The sequence below is a fragment of the Eucalyptus grandis genome, chromosome 3, assembly GCF_016545825.1.
Source record: "Eucalyptus grandis isolate ANBG69807.140 chromosome 3, ASM1654582v1, whole genome shotgun sequence".
In the NCBI taxonomy this organism is placed as follows: domain Eukaryota; kingdom Viridiplantae; phylum Streptophyta; class Magnoliopsida; order Myrtales; family Myrtaceae; genus Eucalyptus; species Eucalyptus grandis.
In genome coordinates this window covers 9,270,410-9,296,537 of record NC_052614.1, presented here as the reverse complement: position 1 = coordinate 9,296,537, position 26,128 = coordinate 9,270,410, and the positions used below count along the sequence as shown (strand labels likewise).

Below are 26,128 nucleotides of genomic sequence, written 5' to 3'. Positions count from 1 at the left end.
TACTGGCTTCTTCATTCCAATGCACGCGGTTCTTTGATCGGATTCAGGAATCGTTCTTTCATCAGTACATTGTCCGCTCGCTCTCTGGGCCTCCCTTCATGGAAATGGAGGAAAGTGTTGGGAATTCAAAGAGCAATAGCCGGTTAAGTTTCAAGACTTCAAAGGATGGATCGAAACAGGAGAAAGAGGAAGTGATCGATATGGATAAGCTACACAGGATTAACCAAGAGAAGGTCTCGGCGTGGACAATGAAAGGGTTGATCGACGTGATTAGCGGGTCTAGGCTATCCATGGGCGACCTCAACCGCGGGGATGATGACGAGGAGGGAGAGAAACAACAGACTGAGATCAGTAGTGAGTGGGGTGCTAAAGCTGCTGCTTATCAGATATTCAGAAACGTAGCTAAGCCCGGATACAAGTGAGGATACCACCTAATTGGGGATTTAACCGCTAACTAGTGATGGTTGAATTTTTCAACTTTTCTTTTGTTGTCTTCAGGTACATTGAGGAAGAGGACCTCTTGCGCTTCATGAAAAAGGCGGATGTCGACAATGCGCTTCTGTTGTTTGAAGGAGCAGCAGAAACCGCAAAGATCACCAGGTCATCGCTGAAAAAGTGGTTGGTGAGTCCGCGATCATTGCTCTTGTCTCCTGGATGATTCAATAGAGGAGCAATTATTTGTTTTCAGTCTTCATCTTTCCATTGTTGGTTAATTTGTCATGAGGAGGCTTTATCATTGCAGGTGAAGGTTTACGAAGAACGCAAGTCGCTGGCTCATTCCTTAAACGATACGAAGACCGCCATTGAAGAGCTGAACAGGCTCGCATCTGGGGTTGTGTTCATAGTGATCATCATAGTCTGGTTTTTGGCGATGGGACTTTTGACAACCCAAGTGCTCCTGTTCATCTCATCACAGCTTCTCGTGGTGGTGTTCGTATTCGGTAACACTGCAAAGGCTGTTTTTGAAGCAATCATATTTGTATTTGTGATGCATCCGTTTGACGTGGGTGATCGTTGCGTAATCGATGGAGTTCAGGTCACTTTCTTTTTTAATTGTATAATCGTATCGCCTCTCTCATATTATCGGTACTTAATTTAACTTTACTGATCAAAATTTATTGCAGATGGTGGTTGAAGAAATGAACATCTTGACAACAGTCTTCCTGAGATATGACAACGAAAAGATTTACTATCCGAATTCAGTTCTGGCAACAAAACCCATCAGCAACTTCTACAGGAGTCCGGAGATGAGCGATTCCATGGAATTTGCCGTCGATTTCTCCACTTCAATTGAGAGCATCGGAGATATGAAAGCTAAAATAAAAGCGTACGCAATCTATTATACCTTACTTGCTCTGCATTCAGAAGTAGTTTACATGTACTATGTATGGTTGATCTATATGCATTCGTTTGCAACGGATGTGACCGGCCTTGGATCCTGAAAAATTTCAGGTATCTGGAGAGCAAGCCTCAGTACTGGCGTCCCGGCCACAGCGTCTTGGTCAAGGAGATTGAAGATGTGAACAAGATGAAGATGGGTCTCTATGTCACTCACACCATAAATTTTCAGAAATCCGGGGATCGCAATAGCAGGAGATGTGAGCTGGTTCTGGAGCTCAAGAAGATATTCGAGGAGCTCGGGATTAAATACCGCCTGCTGCCTCAGGAAATCCGCCTCAGCAACATCGGCTCGCCACTAGCCTCAGCTGCAGCCGGTCCGACCTGACTTGCCTTCTCTGCGCAATCAGCAGCTTGGCACAGGACGATCATGTCTGCAGCGGGCGGGTACTTTCTTTAGTAGTCATTAGGACTTATGAAAAAGTTCGAAGTGCTTGAGTTTCAACAACGGGGGATTCGGGATCTCGTCTGCTCAAATGTTTGGTTTAGCGGCAACTGCATCCTCATACCGTCCTTTCCAATCAAAGACATTCTCGATAGCAGCCGGTCATGAACTGTTTCCGTGAACAGAAGCGTCTCGACAACATTGGGTGACAAAAGATCACGTTGCCATTCATCCTTGCCTACAGACGACATGTTCGAGCACGATTTCTTGTCTTAGTTCTGATTTTGCGTGCGATGTTCATCTTGGATTACACATTCTGTCGTTCTCGTTCTCTTTATCTTTTGAGTTTTTCTTCTTCGGTGGAATGCGATCACGTTGCTTCGTCTTCACCATGAAATAGTCTTTTTCTCTTCTGTTCATTTTAAGGAATTCGCTCGCAAAAAGAAAAAAGAAAAAAGAAAAAAGAGAGATGATGAGATAACCTTATCCACCAATGGCGCACGAGAACCCGCCACATCAGCCAGCGTCGTCGTCGTCGACCGAACTGACCAACGCCTCCATATCTGCATCTCCCACCTCTCAATCAACACCAAATCCACACTCTCTCTCTCTCTCTCTCTCTCTCTTTCTAGCCTTCAACCCTGCATTCCCGAAGCTCAGCACCACCACCAATGGCTTCCACCTCCGCCGTCTCGATGGCCACGCCGCTGACTCGCGGCAGCCCCCCGAAGCTGCCGAGCTCCGACGCCTTCGTCAAGCCGTTGCCCGTGGTGGTCAGGCCGTCGCGGGCGGTCGGGGCCTCGGCCAAGTTCCAGGTGCGCGCGTCGCTGAAGGAGAAGGCTATCGCCGGCGCCACGGCGGCCGCCCTGACGGCGTCCATGTTGGTGCCGGAGGCGGCGGAGGCGGCTGTCTCGCCATCGCTCAAGAACTTCCTGCTCAGCATCGTCGCCGGGGGAGTCGTGCTCGGGGCAATCATCGGCGCGGTGGTCGGGGTCAGCAATTTCGATCCAGTCAAGAGAACCTGATCGAAAGTCGTCGGAGACTTCCGAGTATGCAGTCTTTCTTTTCATAAGTATATATGCTAGTACCATGTCTGCAACAAATTTACCATCTTTGTATGGCCTGCGTTATATGACTTATGTGATGTGCTTCAATTTGTGGCGCAGTGGAAATAGATATCGCGAATCATTCGAGCTTGACTCGTCGATGCATCAAACGAACTATCGAATTTTAGGCGACTAGAAAGCATCGATTTCACACACATTCATGTCGTTGATGGGATCGAAGTACAGATCGATTTACATCTCCAAGATACTTATTCGAAAGGCATGCTAAAGCTGTATGATGCGCGAGTAAAATCATCATACCAAAACAGAAACAGAGCAATTGTTTGAAACTGCATTTGATCAGTCAGATTCAAACTATGGAGCTCCAATTTGCGAAAGAAGTTTGAGGAGCTTCAATAGTTAAACGACATAACTACGTCGGAGATGCTTTTCCAGGCAACTGGTTTTCCTAGTTTCATGGCGTCTCCTCCTCCATGTTCTCGGAAACGCACGAGCTGTCCGTGATTACACGTCCGCAGGATCGCGCATCTTCTTCTGTGTTGAACACGAGTCTCGTTCAGGAACCCGCCGAAGATGCAAACTCGAGTTTGCAGCACTTTAGAGCATGAGATTTTTCCGACCATCATGCTAAGAATATAGAAACTGAGTTCATGAACTGTAGACAGCCTCGTTGAGCACAGTAGCTGATGCAACGGAAGCTACATCCTGATGTCTTAGTGCTCCATCGGAGTCTTCCTTCAATTCTCCGGTCGATTTCTCGTCGTCCAGTCTCAACTGTCGGTCTGGTGCCTGTTGCCATTAGCATTCCGACATGCTTGTCGCCCCCACGCAACTCGTAGCATTCCGTCCGATGCTAAAATGACTAGATCAGCACCAAAACAAACGGAAAACGAAATCATATTTAGACTGGGTTTCAACCATACATTTTTTTTCGTCATACTTGAACTGCTGAATAATCATATTAGCCATTTTTTTTCCTCGTTCAAAAACAAATCTTCATATATCGCCTTTGCAGATTACGTGGAAAGAAAAGGGCGATAAAAACAAAAGAGGGTAAAAAGTAAAAAGTTGGGAGTCTGTCAGACAGCTGCGTGACCATCTCAGACAAGTATGGGCTTGCCTGGGAACGATCCTCTACGTCACCAGCAGGTTCGGAGAACCCACTAGAGCCGTTAATCACGCTCTGATCACGCAACCACGATTCATCCACCAGACTTTGGTTCCTGTCTCCTTAGGTCTCAAGGACACAGAGGTACGAGCCTATAGAACAGATCCTGTTCAAGTAAGGTCGTGCTCAGTTACTCTCTCCTCCCTGCTTAAAAACTGTTCAATTTGTCAGTTGGGGTCCGATGTGGGACTTTTTTTTCTTCCGCCACATCCGTGCAAAGACTAAATAGTCGAACCCAGCCCATGGGCCTAGTTCGGCCTTCACTCGTACCCAAGCTTACTGTTCGACAAGAGAAATTCTTTGATGGGCCTTTTCATTTTAATCAAATTAGCCAATCGTAAGCGTCCGTCACAAGCGGAGAAAATTCAATTCTTCGGAATACGGATTACGGGATTCGCAAGAAAATCAGGAACATTAGAGCTGCAACGTGTTCGCCGTTGGGTTACTAAACACGTCTCGAGGGCATCAGGCAACGAAAGTCCTTTTCGATTTCGGAGGGCGGTTTTCCGATGCGTGTGTGTACGTGTCAGAGCCGGAGCGAGCAAACTTCATTGGCACTAAAATAGCTACCCAACTGCCCCCCTTAAAGTCTTCATTTAATGCCCATCCCGTCTCATCATATAATTAGACCACCCATAGCTCACACCGTAATGGCGGATTTGAATTGTGAACTATCTGCGGCCGAAAGATCAAAAGAACAGCGACCATCTCATCATGGTCACGCAGTCAGCTTGTTCAAGCCGCGCTGAGTTTGAAACCCTTAGGCTCCGTTCGTTTTGCGGAAAATAACTTCAGGAAAATATTTTCCAGATTTTCCGGTGTTCGGGTGAGCGGAAAATCACGGTCAACGGAAAACATTTTCCGTTGACTGGAAAATTCCTTCTTTGCAGCTTGGAAAATGTTTTCCTCTTTTCAAAAGAGGAAAACATTTTCCAAGCCTCGCCTCTTCTCTTCCTTCGGTTCTTGTTCTCTCTCTCTTGCTCTCCTTGCTGGGAAGTTGGCTTCGACGACGTCCTTCTCCGAGACCGGCCTCCGCCCTCCCGGCCGCTCCGCCCGCCCGCCTTTGCCGGGCGCGCCGCCACCGCCGCGCGCTCCGCTTCCCGGCGGCTCGAAGCCGCTCGGGAGGATCCGGCTCAAGAGGGAGCTCCGTGGCGGCGCCGGGAGGCTCGCGGGGAGATCTGTCACCCATCCGACGAGCTCGGGTGAGATCGGCCGAGCCTCGAGCTCGCCGGATCGGCGGCGGAGCTCGCGGCTCGCCGGATCCGGGCGAGCTTGAGCTGTCGCCCGAGATCCGGTGAGCTCGGGTGAGATCGGCCGAGCCTCGAGCTCGCCGGAGTGGCCACCGGGTCTTGGTCGGCCGTTGGGCGGCCAGGCCATCGTCGAGCGGGAAGGAGGCGGCGGCGGAACGAGGAGGAAGAAGGAGGAGGAAGGAGGCAACGGCGGACGAAGCCGCTCGGGAGGAATCGGGAGGAAGAAGGAGGAGGAAGGAGGAAGGAAAAAATAATAATAATAAAAATTTTTATTTTAAAAATATAAATAATTAAAAAATCATTTTAAAAAAATATAAATAAATAAAATAAATTTTTTGGTCAATTAAAAATATTAAAATTCAATTTTTGATAATTTTTTCAGGAAAATGTTTGAGCTAACGAACAAAGTGGAAAATATTTTCCACTCAAATTTTAGATTTGACCGAACATTGGAAAATAGAGTCATTTTCTGGAAAATAACTTCCAGGGAAAATGTTTTCCTGAAACGTGATATTTTCAGTGAAACGAACGGAGCGCCAAGTAACGGTCGCGCAAAAATGGCCATCGAATTCAGCACTCTCGATAAGGCGGGACGTCCGACCACGTCCTCATTGCATCAACCGGGGAGAGGTCGCCCTTTTCAGCATTATTTACTATTTCATTGGAATATGTCCAGTAAGTTTCGCACCTTATCTTCCGGTGCATATCGAACAAGAACAGTTTTACAACCTTGTGGACTATGAGTGTTAGGTAAGGGAGTCGACTCTCGTTATTTGAGACCCGGCTTCTTCCTGCTGATTGGCGCCGCCCTCGCGTGCTCGGCCTCGCTCGTGATGCGAGGAGGCGGCGGGGGGCGGCAGCGGTGGTGCCGGGGACTCCGGTGGCGCAGCACTGCTTGGGGGACTTCGTCAAGGTGACGTCGTGCCTGGACTTCGTGCAGGGGAAGGGGGGCGGCGCCGCCGAAGCAGTGCTGCGGGTCGGTGGGGGAGATGAGGGAGAGCGACCCGGCGTGCCTCTGCTTCTTCATCGAGCAGATCCACAACGGGAGCAGCCCCATGATCAAGAGCATGAACATCCAGGAGTCCCGCCACCTCCAGCTCCCCTCCGCCTGCAACCTCAAGAACTCCAGCATCAGCGACTGCCCCAGTAACTCAAATCTCTCTCTCTCTCTCTCTCTCTCTCTCTCTCTCTCTCTCTCTCTCTCTCTCTCGCCATCTCTTGTGCCTGGTTTTGTGTGATTTTCATTCGTCCTCGAAATTCCATGATCATGCGACGGACGGACGAGCAAAACCATTATACCAAAACAGATTGATTCGCATCTCCAAGATACCGATTCGAAAGGCATGCTAAAGCAGAACGACGCGCGAGTAAAACCATTATACCAAAACAGAAACAGAGCAATCGTTTGAACCTGCATTTGATCGGTCAGATACAAACTATGGCGCTCCAATCTGCGAAAGAACTTTGAGGAGCTTCAATAGTTAAACGACATAACTGCATCGGAAATGTTTTTCGAGGCGACCGGTTTTCATAGTTGCATGGCTTCATCCTCCATGTTCTCGGAGACACATGAGCTGTCAGCGATTCCATGTCCGGCGAGCCGCGCATCTTCATCTGTGTCAACATGTGAGCCTCATTCGGGAAATGCAAAACTTGAATTGTAGACGGTCTTGTTGAGTACAGTAGCTGATGCAATGGAAGCGGTACATCCTGATAGCATAGCGTTCCATCGGAGTCTTCCCTTCAATTCCCCGGTTGATTTCTCAAGGTCCAGTCTCAACTATTGCCCCCAGGCAACTCGTCGCATTCGATGCTAAAATGTCTGGATCAACTCCAAAACAACCGGAAAACGAAAACCCCCCTTTAGGAAGATACGCACATCAGCGAAACTCGTTCCCGCCTTCTCTGCCCGAAAGAAATTCTCCTCCCTTTTTCTTTTTGGCAACGGGGGAGCTATAGAGATAGTGCAAATGGAAAAACTAACGTACAGCAAAACGCTCGTACCACACCGAGCTATCCCGCCTACCGGAGGGAGTTCAAACAGACGCTTTTCTTCACCCGAAACAGCAGCGTATAGGCTTAAGTCTCATGTAAAAATCGAATAAGAGGACTCACATGGTCAATGACTTTGATTATATCGGTTCACATGAACAGAGTCTAGAAAAAACCGGATAGGTCCGTGAAAGAAGAGGATCTCAACAATCATCCACATCAAGAACCCGACCTTAGAGGAGATGAGGACATAGATGGTAGCCAAACCGAGTTTAATCATTGAAATTGCTTCTTCTTTTTTTCTATCAATTTTCTATCAATTCTCTCTTCCATTGCATGTTCAATTACTAAATGACAATTCAAGCAGTAACTCGAGCCAATATGATATTTTTGTCTAGAATCACGACCTCAATTAAAAGGGCGAAAATCGTTTCGTACGAACATAACTACGCATCCTGGTACGAATTACTCAAAAGTAGTATCTGCCAAAGGCATTCCATCAATTAAAAGAAATGTTAAAAATCTAAATGTGTCTGGAAGCATGATTTTAACATCTATAATAGCTTTTGGTTTTAATGCGCAAGTGTGGGCTGGACAAGTTTAGCAGAGGATGGACGAGGGGACAAAGGGATATAAGCAAATGGGAGACAGTTTCGTTACCTTATGGAAATTATTGAGCTTGTGAACCCAACTTTCAAGGGAAAAGATCTCTGCCATTTGCAGGAATGATTTTGTAGACTTTCCCTAGACAAATCTAGCGGACTCCAGACAATTCTTTACCCGCTGCTTGCTTGCTTTCGTTCGGGTACTTCTTGACGAAGAAAAAATGTTTCTAGATTTCGTTGAAAATAGATCACCGATTTCAAACAAGAAACTTCAGAAAAAATGAACTGGAAATGATCTCACCCCCACAAAGCATGCAAAGCAGAACTAGAAACGAAAACAACATCAAGCAGCAGAGATCAGCTCCACGAGAGTCTTGAAATCAGCTTCGACGCTCCCGCCAGGCCCAGCAGCCTCCGCCAATCTCGCCCTAAGCTCGCCGACCTTCTTCCTCATCTCCTTCCCTTCCTCGCCCCTCAGCACCGCCTCTAACGCCTTCTCCATCCCGCTCTTCGTGATCATCCCTCCCTCCACTCCCACTCCGATCCCCCACCCTTCCTTCACCATCCTCGCGTTCATCGCGTTGTCCGCCCAGAACGGCTTGCATATCATCGGCACGCCCCCCGCCACGCTCTCGAACACCGAATTGTACCCGCAGTGCGTCACGTACGCCCCGCACGCCGGGTGGCTCAGCACCCGGCTCTGCGGCGCCCACGGCACGATCTTCCCCTGCGCCCCCGTCCGCTCCAGGAACCCCTCGGGCATGTGGACCATCATGTGCTCCTTCAGCGACCACAGGAACGGGGTCCCGGTGGATTCCAGGGCCTCAGCGAGAGCCGCCACCTCCCCGGGTGACGGCATTGCGATCGTCCCGAAGCATATGTACGCTACGGTGCGAGGGTCTCTGGCATCTAGCCACGCCAAGCAACCGGTATGATCTGAGGCGGCGCTCGGCGGCAGGGACGGCGGAGGGAATTGCACCGTGAGGCAACCCACGTGGAGGAGGATCTTGAGCTTGGACTTCAAGTCCGCTACGAGGGGCGCGGGGTTCGCTTCCTCGAACGAGTTCACCACGACGGCCGTGGCGCGGGGCAGCACGTTCCCCATCTGGCGGAGAAGGTTCGGCACCATCCTCGGGTTCTGCTCTTGCAGTATCTCGTCCGGGATATCTGACATGCGAAACAAGGATAACCCTGGAACCATTTCCAGGGCCTTGTCATCGGCCTCGGCCTCTGCCACGCCGCCGCAAGAGGTTCCGCAGCGGAGCCGACCGAGGACTTCGACGTGGATGCAAGCGGACAGAAAGCAGGGAGACGGGACCCAGAACGTCACCCAAGGGACCCCCATCTGCTCCGCGATCTCGCACGCGAAGACTAAGAAAGCATGGCTCAGCAGGCAACTCACCTTCTTCCCCGCCTCTCGCTCCGCCGCGTCGATGGCGGCTCGAAAACTCTCCGGCGCTCGCTTGAGGAACGCATCCACCTGCTCCCGCGGGTGCAGCTTAGTCGCTCCGGCCGGCAAGCCATCGTCGACTTCGTAGATCCCGACGTTGGGGGGCAGCTCGGCCCTCGACGGGAAGAGATCGCCGTTGGACTTGGCCGTGCTCAAGAAGGAGAAGCGGACGTCCGGGGCGGCTTCCGCCAGCTTGCGGAGGAGGTTGGCGAGAGGCGGGGGGTGGCTGGTGAACGGGAACGCGAGGACGGCGACGTGCTTTTCCGAGGCCATCGTGATCCCTGCCCCGCTGAAAAGATTACAGGCTGAGCTCGACGTGGGCGGTAATACTTTAGACCAAAATGGAATAAGCGAAGGTGACGAGTCCGCAACCATGCTCCGCCAATGGAAACGGTTTTCAATTTATAATCTTTCAATTTTCCGCACCGGGAGGACGCGTGTCGCCTTTTCAATGGATCTGGATGATATTACGCGTAACACGTACCCTGATGACGACGATTGACGACGATGTCCGAATATTTTCATTTAGGTTTTGAGATTAGAAAGTATTGGTTTGGATATTAAGTAATTGAGAAATGATTATAAAATCATGTAACGGTATCACGGTCATATCTCAACCTCTAGTATAATTAATGGCAAAACAAATATAGAAATCATGGGGGACCCACCTCTGGCCCAGTGGCCAATAGGGGTGAGCATGGTCCGGGTTGGTCCGAGCCACCTTCTAACCCTAGGACCAACCTGTACGGTGTCGGTCATCAATTTTTAGGACCGGGAACCAACCCTATTGAGCCTGGGACCAAGGACCAAACCGACCAATGAGTTCGGTTTGGTTCCAAGGTCAACCCGGACCGATTCATAATTTTTTTCGTCTTATTTTTTATACTCCCTAAAAAAGCAAACCTACAAATTCAAATTGCATATCTATCGACAATACGATATTGTGCAACTAAATTATAAATATCAATACATATTTAGAAATTTAAGATAACACAATAATAGAAATTTCGTACCTACTAATCACTTATCAAGATATGGGATAAGATGGAAATTTATTATAATCATCTATTTTTAATATTCATAACACCATATGCAAAATCATTTTCTTGCATTTGATCATGTAGAGTTCACTTAATCAAAAAATGAGCTTCACACCACTTAACTAGCAAATCACTGTAGTAACTGCAGTACTACTCTACTCTTCAAAAACTTCTACCATTTGACACAAATTGAAAAGCAAAGTGCAGCTGAAATTCATTAGTAAAATACAATTAAACCATAAAAAGTTCAAAATACTTAATATAAACCATGAATATATAACTTCACATCTTGTTAATTCACTTGAACTTCTAAACACCTGAAAACAAAACAAACGACACTTAATTAATACTCAACAAAAGTTTTAAATTGAAATTATTATTAGTGCTATTGATAAAACATCTCAATATAATATAATATAACATACATTTTACTTATGTTTAAATATATAAAAGAATTATAAATAATAGAATATAATATAATATACGGGGTTGGTCCAGGGTTGGACCGATCCAAAACTCTTAGGACCGAGAATCAACCCGTATAGTGTTGGTCCTAGAATTTCAGGATCAAGGACTGACCCAGTCCCCTTGGGAACCGGACCAGGACCAGCAGGGTTGGGCCGATCCAGGGTCAATCTAGGGTCAACCCTAGACATTTGCTCACCCCTAGTGGCCAGCATTCCACCATGATCAATTATGCTAGAGATGCTTTAATCGATTCGAATAGGATTAGGAACTAAATAACTCAAGAAAAATATTAAGTAATTCAAATAGGATTGGGTACTAAATAACTCAACAAAAAAGGGCTTTACTAATATAAATGTTATTATCATAGTATATTAAAAATGATCACATAATTATTTCTCCAAAAAATAATAACAAACCCCCGTCACCAATCCACTCCCCTTAACACTAATTTAGTTATCGTATTCTTTGTGGGTCCCAGGTTTGGCATGCCTAGGTCACTTTCCTTTGGTCAAATGTGATCTCACCCCCCCCTCTCTCCTCCGCCTCCCACTTCTCTCTGATTTGATTTTCCTTTACTTGAGGGTGCCATTAGTCAATAATTACGCACCGCCTAGGGCGGATTTTGACTTTAAATTAAAAAGCCGAAAACATGTGATTTGGGAGACAAATAGGGGCATGCAAGATTCAAACTTTAAATCTCATCGCTCTAATATCATGTGAGAACTTGGCAAGGCCACTAGCAATTTTTAAGCCAAGCTTGAGGATGTTGAGCCACCATTAATGGGGGCAGTAGGGAGAGGGGGCTCATTGTTGTGAGGTGAGAAAGGTGAGAGTTGAGGACGCGGAGGAGAGTGGCACTGGCGGGTTTTGTTGAGGTTGTCCAATATTAATTGTGGAATGGGCTGGTAATCGATTTATACGTGTGAGGAAAAATCTCATCTCTTGAGCTAGTTTTTGGGGGTGAGAAGTCTAACACCACCCAATATTAATATTAAAGCCTAGATTTATCAACAAGTCTGAACCAAAAAAAAAGTCATACGGGAGAGTTACAGGTTTTTGCATCTTGAACCGAGGTTTGATATGTGAGAATGAGATTATTGAGATTGTTCTACATCAAAAGGGATTGGTAATTGGTTTATAAGTGTAAAAGAAATGTTCACAAATTTATAAGTATGAGGGTAACGAGAATCTCGGCCAATGGTTGTTGCTAGCATCATGGAGAATTTAGGATAAACATAACCTACCACCATCAAGGTCGTTGGACTGAATCCTCTTTCCTTTTGTTTCGGGGTTTATTACGAATATTGAATAGGCGGGACACATGAAAAAAATATAAGAAAATGAACGTAACAAATGTAATAATTGGAGGTTCGCTTCAGTGGCCACCCTTCCAACTTGGAAGGGGGAGGTTGGGGGTTTAAATCCCCACATTCTCAAGGGGGATTGGGGTAGGGACGATTTCAATTCGGAAGTGGGTTTCGACTCCCACGCCCTGCAAGGAGGCAGGACAAAAGTCTGAAAGTGAGTGTTAGAATAGGATTAGAGTATGAGTGACAAAAAAAAAAAAAACGTAACAAATGTTATTTCCACATGGGATAATTATAAAAAAAAATCATAAATCTGTTGTAATTGTATTATTTCAATCCTCATTTCTTTTTCTTTTTTTTTCCTAATTAAGTTCTAAACATTTTGTATTTATAACAATTCAGTGCATTAAGAAAATATTGGGTCTATCTTGTGTGCCAGCATGTCCAATAAGAAGGCATTTGAGAACGTGACACGTGTTGCATGGAGGACCCATTTTGAAAATTCTTCTCTCGTCTCTCTTCTCACTGCACGCTTTCTCTCTTCTGCAGTCTCTTCTCCTGCAGTTGAAGCCATACGTAGACCTCCCTCTCTCCCTCAAAAAGAACTCCACCGACGAACAAAAACAATTGTTTCTAGTATTTCTCTATTCCTATATGAAACTCGATCTAGTTCCTGTCTTGATTTCAATGGACGGTTTTCTTTTTTTGCATGTGTTTTTGTGTGTTTTCGATCCGAACCATTTCAGGTAGCTTCCATCTTCACTAGCACCAGGAACTAGGGCTTTTTGAAGGGGTGCAGGCTCTCCAATTTGTCATCTACGTTGCCGGAGACTACGAACGTAGGGAAGAACTCTGGGAGCGTTGGGATGTTCAAATCAAACTCACCGTGCCCCTGGCTCTGCTTGTGTGTGGACTCCACGCCCTCTGAGATGTTCACCTTGCTGGCAGTTGGAGCGGCAGTGGGAGTAGAGGAAGCGAGAACAGCTTGTGCCTGTCGAGAGCTTGACTGATGGGGAAGCTCTTGTGGTAGATCGAGCACTCATGCGCCTTCCCGGACACACCAGAGGAGGTGGTCGACCGTTTTTCTGAGCCGGCGAAGAGAGAGCGTGCTGGAGAGGAGAGAGAGATAGAGAGAGAGCAATGAGAAAAGAGGGAGGAGAAGAGAGGAGATTTTTTAAAATGGGTCCCAAAAGCGACTAGTGTTGCGTTATTGAGTGCCTTCTTATTGGTCGCGTTGACACATAAGATGCACCCAATATTTTCTCCCGTCATCCGGCAAGATTTGGTCAACTAGCGCTTGCTCGACACAACTAACATTAACGTGAACAATTTTTTATAATTTTTAATTATTTCTTCTTTTCTTTCTCTTTAGTATTTTTTTTTTTGCTCTTCTTTTTGCCTTTGCCCAATCATCAGACTAAGGCAATCGGCCACTAGCAAGACAAGCCCTCACCGAATCTAGCAAGGGAAGGACTCAACCTCATCATCACTGGCTAAGGACAAGCTTGCCCATCTAGCGAGAACTCACCTGACCGGGGGCAAGCAAGGCTCAATCTTATCGTCGCTAGCTAAGGGTGAGCTTGCTCACCTAGCGAGGACTCGCCTCGTTAGGGCAAGCAAGGTTGACCTCGCCTAGCCACTAGCGAGGCTCAGCCCAAGTTGCCAATTCTCACCTCTAACAAGGTTGCCTCGATCCAGCGATCGACCAAAGGAAGAAGGAAAATGAAAAGGATAAAGAGAAACAAAAAAAAAAATTTATTTTAAAAAATTATTCACGTTAGTGTCAACAGGTAAATTTGGTTAAATGGACTGAATTGTCAAAAATACAAAAGGTTTAGAACTCAATTAGAGAAAGAAATTGTTTATGACCGAATTGACAAAATTGCAAAATATTTATAATTTTTTTGGTAATTTTCCCATTTCCACACTTATGATGGCTAGAAGCACTGCCTAATATTTTGACAAAGAAATGGGTAAGCATAAGATGTGAAAAAAGCTCTTTGAGAAGGATTTTATTGAATGAAGACCCTCCAAATGCTACACTGAAAAGATGGGACGGAAATTGCCCGGTCAAAGGTGACAAGAGATCAAAATAAGGAGGGGTAAGTATACTATCAGTGTTAAAAGTTATGTATGACGCTCATTTTAGTGCTAAAAGTTTATTTTGGATTACTTAAATGCCAACAAATTTGAAAAATGATCATTTCAGTACCAACGCCGATCAATTTGGCTGGAAATTTGACGTGGCACTTTTTTTATTAATTTTTGAAGCTGACGTGGCTCGTCAGAGAGTTAAGTCAGCATCCAAACAACAAAATGACGTCGTTTGGCGTCTTTCCCCCAACTTAGAACTCTAAATTCTCAAAGAGAGAAAGAGAGAGAGAGAGAGAGAGAGAGAGAGAGAGAGAGAGAGAAGGCATGTCGTCTTCTTCCTCGAAGAACAACACCAGCAACAAACGGCACCAGCAACGGCACTAGCAATGGCACCGGCAGCAACAGCAGTAGCACACCAGCAATGACACCTTCAACCCCTCTTCTTCTTCCTCCTCCTCCGCCCTTGCCTCCTATTCTTCCTGCCACTTCTTGCTTGAGCAACAATCTCAATCTCTCCTTACTCACTTAGTTGAGCTACTACGATGGTGGCTGAGCGACGGTGGCCAAGTGGCGAAGACAAAGAAACCCTAATTTCAATCCACATATGAGCTATACAGCGTTGTTTTTGCAAGGATTTCCATGTATGACGGCAAAATGACGTCGTTTCTTGAGGAGGATGGAAAATGACGTCGTTTAAAAAATATCGCAATTTGTTTTTTTAAAATATAAAAACCACGTAATTAATCTGGCCGAAATCTCTCGCCGGTGGCAGATCGTTTTTTCTCTAATTTGGCACTTAAGTGATCTGACGAAAATTTTTAGTAACAAAGTGAGCGCCGTACACAACTTTTAACACTGATAGTGTACTTACCCCAAATAAGGACACTAAAAGAGATGGACAAGGGGAAAGATACAAAGGACATGATAACTGCACCAAAAAAAGAAAAGGGACATAATTGGATCCATTTTTCAACTCATGAAGACTGAAATTTTCATGACAATATGCTAGAGACCAGGTGCAAAAACATGGGATTGGAGGCAACTGTTTCATGCGAATTGCGTACATAAACCATGCCACTGAAACCTTCCTCCGGTGTTTAACTCGGAAAGTTATTCTTATCCTGGTTTCTTCGTCAAGGGCGTGTGGCGGGAATCAACGACATCCTGCATTAAAAGAAATTGCATCACTTGTGACAAATCGATGAATGCACATTATCTATGCACGCTACAGATAGAAAGTCAAATAGATACTCAGTTCTTTTGGCCTTCTTTCTGTATACCAACAAAGTAGTCTACAAACGATTTGGCCTAAACATGTATTAAAGTTCATGGAAATGATAGAGATGCTAGACATACTAGAAACGTTCACCAAAGCTCGTGTCTTGAAACTTTAGAGATTGATCATCGAATGAGCCATGGAGAGAACAATGATCAGCAGAGTTGTGTCACACCCCTATTCATAAGAACAATGGCATGACATGACCGTCCTTTCACCAAAGAACGCAGTCTCAACATAACCAAAATTCAGCTTAATATTAAGATACACACAGACACATATATATGATAAGAGGGCATTTGGTTACAATATCAGAATTTTCTATAAACCACCAAACCAATATATACACCTCCATAAAAAATTAACTCACAAACTTATCGACTATATACAACTCATATCAAAAGGTCTCCACTATCAAAAAGCCCTCCTTGATAACGCAACAGTCACGTCCTACTTGTGGCTCAATCAAGAACCTGTAAAAGCAAATAGATTAAAGGAGTGAGCTATAGCGAATCAAACAATTACTATGCATATTTAAAGCACAAATATAACTCACTTTCACCAGAATCCGGAATTTAACAAACCTTCAAGACCAAAGTGTGATATTTCTTATTTTAATATAGGCAAAAGAACACCCTAAGTGCCAAAACTTGACTCAAAATGACACTTAAGTGTTAAAACTTACAAAAGTGACACTTAAGTGTCACTTTTTATGAAAAATGAGATACTTGAGTGCCACATCTGACGAACCCTGCCGAAAATCTTACGTGGCAATTTTTTTTATTAATTTTCTCGCTTACATGGTTTGCTGAAATGCTAACTCAAAAAAAAACACACAAAACGACGTCATTTTGGTATAATTCAAATTTTAATACAAAAATTAATTTAATTTAATTATTAAAAAAAATTTATAAAAAAAGAGCCCTCAACCACCAGCTGCCTCCCTCCTCCTTATTTATTTATTTATTTATTTTAAATTTAAATTAATTAATTATTATTTTAATTATTTATCACTTCAACACTAAAAAACGTCGTTTTGACACTATTTAGCCACATCAACGTGCAAAACGACGTTATTTTGTACTAAGCTTGCTGAAAAATTGCCACGTCAATGTTTTAGCCAAAATTTCTCACCGATAGTACTTTGCTCCGATTTTCGATTTTGCTTCAATTTTGGCACTTAAGTGTCCTTTTGTACTAAGTTTTGGCACTCCTGATGTCTTTGTGTTCTTTAATATAATATATTCATAGTAGAAATACCCACGATAATAGCAAAACAAACCCCAATGGTCTAGCCCATTGCCCAATCTCATAAAAACACACATCAATGGTCTACTCCATTTATCAATCTCATGCTCAAATATCTAACATGGTAAGGCGTAATGCTCATGACAAAAGCAACCAAAATTTCTCATTTGATTAGGCCTCCACCTATTATTAACTGATGGCTCGACCCACAAGAATATGCTAGACTAGTATGCACATACTCACTACCCATCAAGGTTCATAAAGACATTAAGCATCAACCATCAATCACAAATCTCTAGTATTCCACAACGAGAATCAAAATTATCTCACAAATCAAGTAATCGATTTTTTAAATATCTGAATTTTTTTGCTATGAACATATTATGTGAGAATTTGGCGAGACCACATTAATAAATCATGAACTTTTCAAGGTTCTTTCATAAAAGGTTTCACAAACTATTTATGAGCAATCATTCAAGCTAGAGTCAAAAGATGACTTTCCCTTTTAAACAACAAAACAATAGTAAAGGCACAATCTTAATTTATGCAACAAAAGATGCTATTTTTAACTCATAGCATACTTAATATATAATATTTTTCAAAACATGATTTTACAACACAAAGAAGAAATAATATTACTCACCTAGAAAAGCCAAAAACCAACTATGATGGTTACCCAAGTTGACACACTCCAATTCTTAACAAACAACCAAAAAACAATATCAAAGGATCAAGTAAAACGATATTCTAATGAACGACTCGAATATACTATGCCTATTTGTCATAAAACAACACCTATGTGCCAATGAAAAGCTCACCTCTAGTAGAAACCTATTGTTGTTCGCTAGCTGTGGCTCGCTCGTTAAATTTCATCACACCATAACTTCTTCCATAGAATTGTGTTTTAAGCCAACTTATAGTCCTTAGAATTTCTAAGTTAGAAAGCCATTTTGACATACTATAAGAACCTCAACTCAACCACCCCAAGACCTCACCAAAAACGACTGAAATTCGGCTCAAAATTTATTGTTTGGAACTTCGTTTAGAACGCGTGCTAAAATTAAAAATACCATTCCGAGCAAACCGTAAGCTCAAATTGAGATCCCTAAAATGTTATGGTTTCATAATATCCTAAATTATCATTTCTATAAAAATACACTGCTTAATGACTCAAAAATCAAACTTCACCGCACGAATCTCCAATAATTCCAAATTTCGAGCCCTAAATCTGAAACCACTCTGATTGAACAAACAAAGGGTGTGAGCACTTATCGAGCATTATCAATCAGAGTTGAGTCAGCCTGACGAGTCGTCCACGGTGCAAACGCACAAAATCCCCCTGTTTTTCCTTTCTCCTTTCTCTCCTCTCTCTCTCTCTCCTCTCTCCTTTTTCTTTCTTTTTCCCGAAGTGGGTTCTCGGCCTCACTCTGTCTCTACACTGCTTTTCCTTATAATTGAGCTGAAGTCGACTTTTTTCTTTTTTGACTTGGTCAAAAGCTTATGATCTACATAGTGAGCGGTTCGAAGGGCCACTTGAAGTTGATCTCGAATGGTCCTTAGCTCTCCACAGGTATTTCTATAAATATTTCGAATAGCGTTTGATGCTTCTCGAATTGGTTTTTCTTTGGTCGTATATCTTACACGGATAGACATGCCCGGAACTATTCTGGATGCAGTTTTGCTTTGATGGGAAAATTTGATGAGATACAACATCTAGCATCCTTCTTTGGTGACGTTGAATTGTGTCTCGATTTCTGGAAGAGGTCCACAACAGTGAAACTCATTCCTGCCTTCCTTGGCCTGGCCTGACGATAATTCAATCTTCTTCTTCTTCTTTTCCTGATGAAAGGAAAGAGGAGTAACCCGAAACGGAAGCGCTTTCTGCCGAGGAATCAGCATAACCGATGCTATTATCCGACTTCCGGAATACTATTAGACTACAGTATTGCGTAGGGGTTAGACTATCTAAAAATCGGATTATAGGATCCACACGTTCAATTACATAGATCGGGCTATGTAAAAACCGGATACATCTAAGCAAGGAGAGGCCTTTGATTTCGCTCATATCTACAATCGAACTCTTAATCAAAAGGAAAAGATTATTTCCCACTAACATGAACTATATATCCTCCACAGAGTACGCAAAGCAAAACTAGAAATGAAACAACATCAAGCAGCAGAAATCAGCTCCACAAGGACCTTGAAATCAGCTTCAACACTCCCACCAGGCCCAGCAGCCTCCGCCAATCTCGCTCTAAGCTCGCCAACCTTCTTCCTCATCTCCTTCCCTTCCTCGCCCCTCAGCACCGCCTCCAACGCCTTCGTCATCCCGCTCTTCGTGATCGCCCCTCCTCCCTCCACTCCCACGCCGACTCCGATCCCCCACCCTTCCTTCACCATCCTCGCGTTCATCGCGTTGTCCGCCCAGGACGGCATGCATATCATTGGCACGCCCCCCGCCACGCTCTCGAACACTGAGTTGTACCCGCAGTGCGTCACGTGCGCCCCGTACGCCGGGTGGCTCAGCACCCGGCTCTGCGGCGCCCATGGCACGATCTTCCCCTGCGCCCCCGTCCTCTCCAGGAACCCCTCGGGCATGTGGACCATCATGTGCTCCTTCAGCGACCACAGGAACGGGGTTCCGGTGGATTCCAGGGCCTCGGCGAGAGCCGCCACCTCGCCGGGCGACGGCATTGCTATCGTCCCGAAGCATATGTACGCTACGGTCCGAGGGTCTCTGGCATCTAGCCACGCCAAGCAACCGGTATGATCTGAGGCGGCGCTCGGTGGCAGGCACGGCGGAGGGAATTGCACCGTCAGGCAACCCACGTGGAGGAGGATCTTGAGCTTGGACTTGAAGTCCGCTACAAGGGGCGCGGGGTTCGCTTGCTCGAACGAATTCATGACGACGGCCGTGGCGCGCGGCAGCACGTGCCCCATCTGGCGGAGCAGGTTTGGCACCATTTTCGGGTTCGGGTCTTGTAGTATCACGTCCGGGAAATCTGACATGCGGAACAAGGATAACCCTGGAACCATTTCCAGGGCCTTGTCATCGGCCTCTAGCACGCCGCCGCGGGACGTTCCATGGCGGAGCTGGCCGAGGACGTCGATGTGGATGCAAGCGGACAAGAAGCACGGAGACGCAACCCAGAACGTCACCCAAGGGACGCGCGTCTGCTCGGCGATCTCGCATGCAAAAACTAAGAAAGCATCACTCAGCAGACAACTCACCTTCTTCCTCGCATCTCGCTCCGCGGCATCAAGGGCGGCTCGAAAACTCTCCTGAGCTTGCTTGAGGAACACATCCACTTGCTCTAGAGGGTGCAGCTTCATCGCTCTGTGACCACCGGCCGGCAAGCCATCATTGACGTCGTAGATCCAGACGTTGGGCGGCAACTCGGCCCTCGACGAAGGCGGGAAGACATCGCCGTTGGACTTGGCCGTGCTCAAGAAAGAGAAGTGGACGTCTGGGGCGGCTTCGGCCAACTTATGGAGGAGGTTGGCAAGAGGCAGGGGGTGGCTTGTGAACGGGAAGGCGAGGACGGCGACGTGCTTCTCCGAGGCCATCGCGATCCCGACCCCGATAAAATGGAGAAGTGAGACCGCAGAAGGAGAGAAAATATTCAGTCGTTTAGAACCGCCGCCGCTCGTCTGCTTTCATGAAAACCATCTGAAATGTCAAGTGGCCGCCAAAAACCTCTCCTCCATTTTATTTTTTTCATTCGAACAAAACTCACTTCTTTTGCTTTAATCTCGACTCGTTATTTCCGTTTCGTTTAGGTTTCAGTTTCAGTTCCAGTTTCAGGACGAGAGCTTAAACATCTAAGAGGGATGTAAAACTACCAGAGAGATCGCACAACATCGGAAAGCAAGATTTGTCTTCACTCCATAGCCACACCGCTCCGTCCCTCCCGGAGAGCTTCTCCTCCTCGTTTGCGAGAGCAAATTGCCGACGGAGAAGGAGGGTTTCGAAACTCCTGTCCGGAACCGAAACCCCCAGAAGCGAACTATATGGTTGACGTAGCTGATGCTGTAGGAGAAGCGCGAATCATGCCCTGTTGATTGATTCGTTTTTAATCTTCTTTACAAAAAATGATTAGATAACAGTTGATAAGGACAATTTCTTCTATATCATAAAAAATTAAATAATAAATTATTATAAATTATTATGGAGTTTATCTGTTCAAGAAATTATTATTTTCATATTAACTCAAAGATTGTTATGTTGAGTAAATCTCAATATTTTCTTCAAGGAGGAAGATGAGTGTTTGAGATTCCCGATCAATTTTGTCAAGGACACCTAACGACTTGCTCGTTGGTCTAGTAGGATATCAACAAGAATCCCTGATAACTCTATAAAAATAGAGTTATTTTACCTATTTTAGGCAGTAATTAATGCATTATCTGTAAGAAAATATTTGGATTTCCTTCTAATTATTTGAATTTTCCTTATTTATGCAGAATAATGAGATATGAAGAGGATAAGGAAAAGAATGGTAACTATCAGGAATTCAAATAAAAGCAGCAATGGAAGATAGATATCAAATCAGAAAATTCTTGATTTTGTTTCCTAATGTTATCTGCAAGCATTGGGAGATAGATATCTTGGATATATCCTATAAATAGAGACAGAGAGAGTAGCTAGGGGGAGTTAGATCATTTTTTTTATTCTTTTTTCAAGTATTTTGAAGAGAAAACAAAAGTGGTAACAGAATTCTTGTCATTTGATTCAAGATGCTGAGTTTGATTTATATTTTTATTTTTTCTTCTACTATGTTCTAATTTTTTTTGTTAGGCTACGATGTAGCCTAACCATGATGATGTGAATTTCATGATTTTTATGTTTTACAATTGATTTCATTCATGTAAGTTATATATTATTGCGTTTAATGCTTTTGAGTGACTGGCCACCACTTGAATGATCGATGTGCATGTTTGAGATTGAGAGGTGATAATATGCAATTGTTCATTATAATATATAACCATGAATTAAATGTGGATAGAAATATACCGCGTTATTTGTGTAGCTTTCGGTGATAATGTGATCCCAAAAAGACTCATTGTAAACCGGGAATATTCATAGTTTTTAATGCACTCATGTTTATTTTAATTCACATAGAGATATAATGGATTAATAAGTTGAGTAAATTTGCTATACCTAGAGATAGGATAGTAAATAGATTAGGAAATTTCACTATCACATGTTTGATATCGTTCTTGTACTCATAACAATATGAAATTCATATCTAGTGATTATGGTGAAATCGGATGCTCTAACATATTTATCTGATTGATTTTACTGCATTTAGTCTTCAAAGTCTTCAAGTTTCGTTTTTAATTTATTCTTAATTATATTTTGATCTGTTAGAAAAATTCTAGAATTAATCTATTTTAGTATTTAATTAGTTTATTAATCATCGATCTCCGTGGGACGATACTTTTTCTTATCATTATATTACTTGTTCGATACGTGCATTTGCGTTTAGAATTTTACGAACAAGTTTTTGGCGCCGTTGCCGGGGACCTTTTGTTTAATACTAATTAATATTGATACCAGATAATTCTAAGTTTAATCTAGCTTTCGTTTTGTTTTATTTTTCACAGTGTACATTGATTTATGACACGTAGCCAACAAAAGAAACTTGTTGAGCTTGATCCAGAAATCGAGCGTACATTCAAAATACGACTAAGAGAACAGAGAAATTACGCTAAGATGGCAGACGGTGAGAATGAAAATCCACGTAGACTCTTAAGAGATTATGATGTGCCAACAGTTCAAGGCACCACATCAAGTATCAGAAGACCTGCAATTCAAGCAAATAACTTTGAGATTAAGCCGTCACTTATTCAGATGCTTCAATAATTAGTGCAATTTAGTGGGCTACCAAGCGATGATCCAAATGCTCACATCGATGCTTTTCTTGAAATCTGTGACACCATTAAATATAATGGAGTTACAGATGATGCTATTAGATTGAGACTATTCCCATTCTCTCTTAGAGACAAAGCTAAGAGTTGGCTTTCTTCTCTTCCTGCATGATCAATTACTACATGGAATGATGTGGCTAAAAAATTTCTTGGTAAGTTCTTTCCACCTGCAAAGTCTGCGAAGATGCGTAACGATATTACTAATTTTATGCATATGGATAATGAATCATTATATGAAGCATGGGAAAGATTCAAAGAATTTCTTAGGAGATGCCCACATCACGGACTACCCGTATGGATGCAGGTACAAACTTTTTATAATGGCTCTAGTACAAATCTTCGTTCTATGATTGATGCAGCTGCAGGGGGACTTTAAATAATAAAACACTAGAAGAAGCCTACAATCTATTAGAAGAGATGGCGTCCAATAGTTATCAATGGCCTACTGAGAGATTACCAATGCGAAAAGTTAGCGGAGTTCATGAAGTGGATGCTTTTGCTGCAATTGCTGCACAATTTGAAGTAATCAACAAAAAGCTTGATAATATCAGTGTTTTAGCCATGAAAATTCACAATTTGACATGTGATTTTTGTGGTGGACATGTTAGCAAAGAGTGTCAGGTAGGTAATACTTTTAAACAATCTCATGAAAATTCTAACTTTGTTGGAAATTTTAACAGGTCACAGAATAATCCCTACTCCAACACATACAATCCGGGATGGCGCAATCATCCAAATTTTTCATGGAATAATCAGAATGTGACGAGACCACCTGGATTCAAACAATCAGAAGAGATAAAGTCAAATTTGGAAGACATAGTCACCAAACTTGCTAACACAACTCATGACTTCATCAAAAGCACGGATGTGAGATTTCAAAACCAAGAGGCTTCAATCAGAAATTTGGAGATGCAAGTGGGTCAGTTAGCAAGCATAATGTCAGGAAGGCAATATGGTTCTTTGCCGAGTAACACAGAGAAAAATCCAATTGAAAACATAAAGGCTATTACCCTGAGAAGTGGGGAGAAGTACACTAATGGTGCCAAAAGTTGTGTACGGCGCTCACTTTGGTGCCAAAAGTTTCCGCTAGATCACTTAAGTGCCAAAAATTTTGAAAAATGATCACTTTGGTGCCATCGCCAATTTGGTTGGCCGGAAATCCGACGTGGCAGTTTTTATTAATTTTTGACGCCGACGTGGATCGCCGGAGAATACAATCAGCATACAAAAAACAAAACGATGCCGTTTACCGTTTTTCCCCAAATAAGAAACCCTAAATCCCCAATTTCGATTAGAACCGGAAGTTGAAAACCCTAAATCCCCAATTTCAATTAGAACCGGAAGTTGAAAACCCTAAATCCCCAATTCGATCATTTCGAGTACATACTTCGATTTTCTCCCAAAGTTATCAGCTCGCTCTTGCAAATGGAGGACAAAAGCTTCGGCAGCGGCTCACATTCCTATAAGAAAAGTGAAGTAGATGGTGAGTATTACTGTTATTGTGAGTTACCGAGTCCGAGAAGAACATCTTGGACTCGGTTGAATCCCGGGAGAAGATTCCATGGGTGCGGCAGATATAGAGAAGGCTCGAAGTGCCAATATTTCAAATGGATTGATAGAAAATTCTCTGATCGAGCAACAGAGGTGATATTGGAGTTACTTGAAGGCCGAAATCAACCTCCACCTATGTTAATGGACGAGTTGGAGGATGTCGACTCAATGCAAGCTCAAATGAAGGGTTTAACATCTTTGGTGGACCATTTGAAGAGGGAGGTTTCAAGGCTGAAAATCGAAAGAAACTTTTATCGAGCGTTGATTGTGTTCTTATTCTCTTGGGTAGTTTATTCAAATGTAAAGTGAGTAATGAGAAGAAGTTTGTATGTCTACCATAGTCGAAGACGTGGAATATGCACTTGTATTGGATTGTTTATAAGTAAAATGTGTTTTTGGTTTGCTGCAATTATTGTATGGAGCAAAATGTTTTGTTGTTGTAATCTATGGGTAGAAATGCAAGGTTGGACTTGGAATGCATTAGTTGTGAGCACTTAAAAGTTTTGTTGTTTAGTTGTGTATTGTCAATGTTTGTTTTGGTTAGTTTTTGCTTCAAATATAATGGTTTGCTGCATTTTTATTTGGTAATGCTTTGCTGCATTGAAAGCTTTTAGTAATGGTTTGCTGCATTTTTCTGTTTGGTAATGGTTTGCTGCATTGAAAGCTTTTTGTAATGTTTGCTGCATTTTTTATTAGATAATGGTTTGCTGCATTGAAAGCTTTTGATAATGGTTTGCTGCATTTTTCTGTTTGGTAATGGTTTGCTGCATTGAAAGCTTTTTGTAATGTTTGTTGCATTTTTATTAAATAATGGTTTGCTGCATTGAAAGCTTTTGGTAATGGTTTGCTGCATTTTTTTATTTGATGATGGTTTGCTGCATTTTTTTATTTGATGATGGTTTGCTGCATTTTTCTTTGGTAATAGTTCGCTGGTTTGCTGGTTTGCTGGTTTGCTAGTTTGCTGGTTTGCTACAACCGTAAACCATGGCCGAAATTAAAGAATTGTGGCAAATTCACGATTGACCATTTCAGTGTCATAAGTTGTAAATAGTGATCACTTGAGTACCGAGTTTTTATGAAAGTGATCATTTAAGTGCCAAGTTTTTATGAAAGTGATTATTTAAGTGACAATCGCGATTACAAAGTGATCACTTACGTTGCACAAGTTTTTTAAAAAAGAACATGTTAGTGCCAAACGTCACATTCCAAATGCACATTATTCTTGCACCTTGTTCTTGCACCAGTTGATGCACCAGTTGAGTTGCTGGTGCATCTTCTTACACCAGCCCGGATGCACACATATAATCATTCTTGAGTGCAGCACAAGTAACAGTGCAGCAATGCGACAGCAACAAATTTCATTATAATCCACAACTTTAGCCAACAATGCTGACAACAACAGTGCAGCAACAGCAACATTGCAGTAACAGCAAAAATAAAATATACAGCAACAGTAGCATAACTGACTTGCTAGCATTCTAGCCGAAACCAACACAAGGAAAAATGAATAGTCATTCCAGTACTTGCCATTAACATTGATTGATTGTTTACAAAAGAAAAGAAAAGCATGTCTAACTTCACTCCCCAAGCATCGAGAGTTCAACACTCTCTTAAAAAAAAAAACAATGGCATTGCAGGCAACAACTACCATCAATCCAGCACACTCCTAAAAAAAGAAGAAAACAAGAAAAAGACCATGTCCAGCATCACATGAAAAAAATCATGTCCAACATCACATAAAAAGAGACCATGTCCAGCACCCTCCCTCCCATCAGTCAATATTGACAACACCTTCATCTCCTTTTCCTCTTGGAGCTTTGAATTGATTCATAATCCGAGCACTCTTTCGAACTGGTCGTGCAGGTTCTTTAGTTGGGCTTTCTATCACCTCATTTTCCTTA

At 43.4% G+C, this 26,128-nt stretch overlaps 5 protein-coding genes and 2 non-coding genes across 7 annotated transcripts; 2 read left to right on the top strand and 5 right to left on the bottom strand.

The window, feature by feature from the left end:
• The first annotated feature begins 6 nt into the window (after positions 1–6).
• On the top strand, positions 7–2,081 carry LOC104439012 (mechanosensitive ion channel protein 10). The gene is made up of 5 exons (XM_039308093.1): positions 7–418; positions 499–622; positions 743–1,036; positions 1,125–1,327; positions 1,453–2,081. The coding sequence occupies exons 1-5, from the start codon at positions 99–101 to the stop codon at positions 1,724–1,726; spliced, it is 1,215 nt and encodes a 404-aa protein (XP_039164027.1). The 5' UTR covers positions 7–98; the 3' UTR covers positions 1,727–2,081.
• Positions 2,082–2,368: 287 nt separating this feature from the next.
• On the top strand, positions 2,369–2,982 carry LOC108958043. Its single transcript, XM_018869791.2, has one exon. It carries the CDS (start codon positions 2,455–2,457, stop codon positions 2,806–2,808), a length of 354 nt encoding a protein of 117 aa, XP_018725336.1. The 5' UTR covers positions 2,369–2,454; the 3' UTR covers positions 2,809–2,982.
• A 941-nt stretch (positions 2,983–3,923) lies between these two features.
• LOC120292367 lies at positions 3,924–4,142 on the bottom strand. The gene has a single exon (XR_005550163.1). It is a non-coding gene; the product is annotated as a small nucleolar RNA U3 (small nucleolar RNA).
• A 2,478-nt stretch (positions 4,143–6,620) lies between these two features.
• Positions 6,621–9,676, bottom strand: LOC104439011 (anthocyanidin 3-O-glucosyltransferase 7). The gene is made up of 2 exons (XM_010052146.2): positions 8,167–9,676; positions 6,621–6,882 (listed from the first exon to the last, which is right to left on the bottom strand). The coding sequence occupies exon 1, from the start codon at positions 9,586–9,588 to the stop codon at positions 8,209–8,211; it is 1,380 nt and encodes a 459-aa protein (XP_010050448.2). The 5' UTR covers positions 9,589–9,676; the 3' UTR covers positions 6,621–6,882; positions 8,167–8,208.
• A 9,241-nt stretch (positions 9,677–18,917) lies between these two features.
• On the bottom strand, positions 18,918–19,528 carry LOC120291619 (myricetin 3-O-rhamnosyltransferase UGT77B2-like). Its single transcript, XM_039309281.1, has one exon. The coding sequence runs from the start codon at positions 19,440–19,442 to the stop codon at positions 18,918–18,920; it is 525 nt and encodes a 174-aa protein (XP_039165215.1). The 5' UTR covers positions 19,443–19,528.
• Positions 19,529–19,564: 36 nt separating this feature from the next.
• On the bottom strand, positions 19,565–20,315 carry LOC104439010 (anthocyanidin 3-O-galactosyltransferase F3GT1). The gene is made up of 2 exons (XM_039309280.1): positions 19,710–20,315; positions 19,565–19,612 (listed from the first exon to the last, which is right to left on the bottom strand). The coding sequence occupies exons 1-2, from the start codon at positions 20,313–20,315 to the stop codon at positions 19,565–19,567; spliced, it is 654 nt and encodes a 217-aa protein (XP_039165214.1).
• Positions 20,316–22,858: 2,543 nt separating this feature from the next.
• LOC120292344 lies at positions 22,859–22,964 on the bottom strand. The gene has a single exon (XR_005550139.1). It is a non-coding gene; the product is annotated as a small nucleolar RNA R71 (small nucleolar RNA).
• Positions 22,965–26,128: the final 3,164 nt, after the last annotated feature.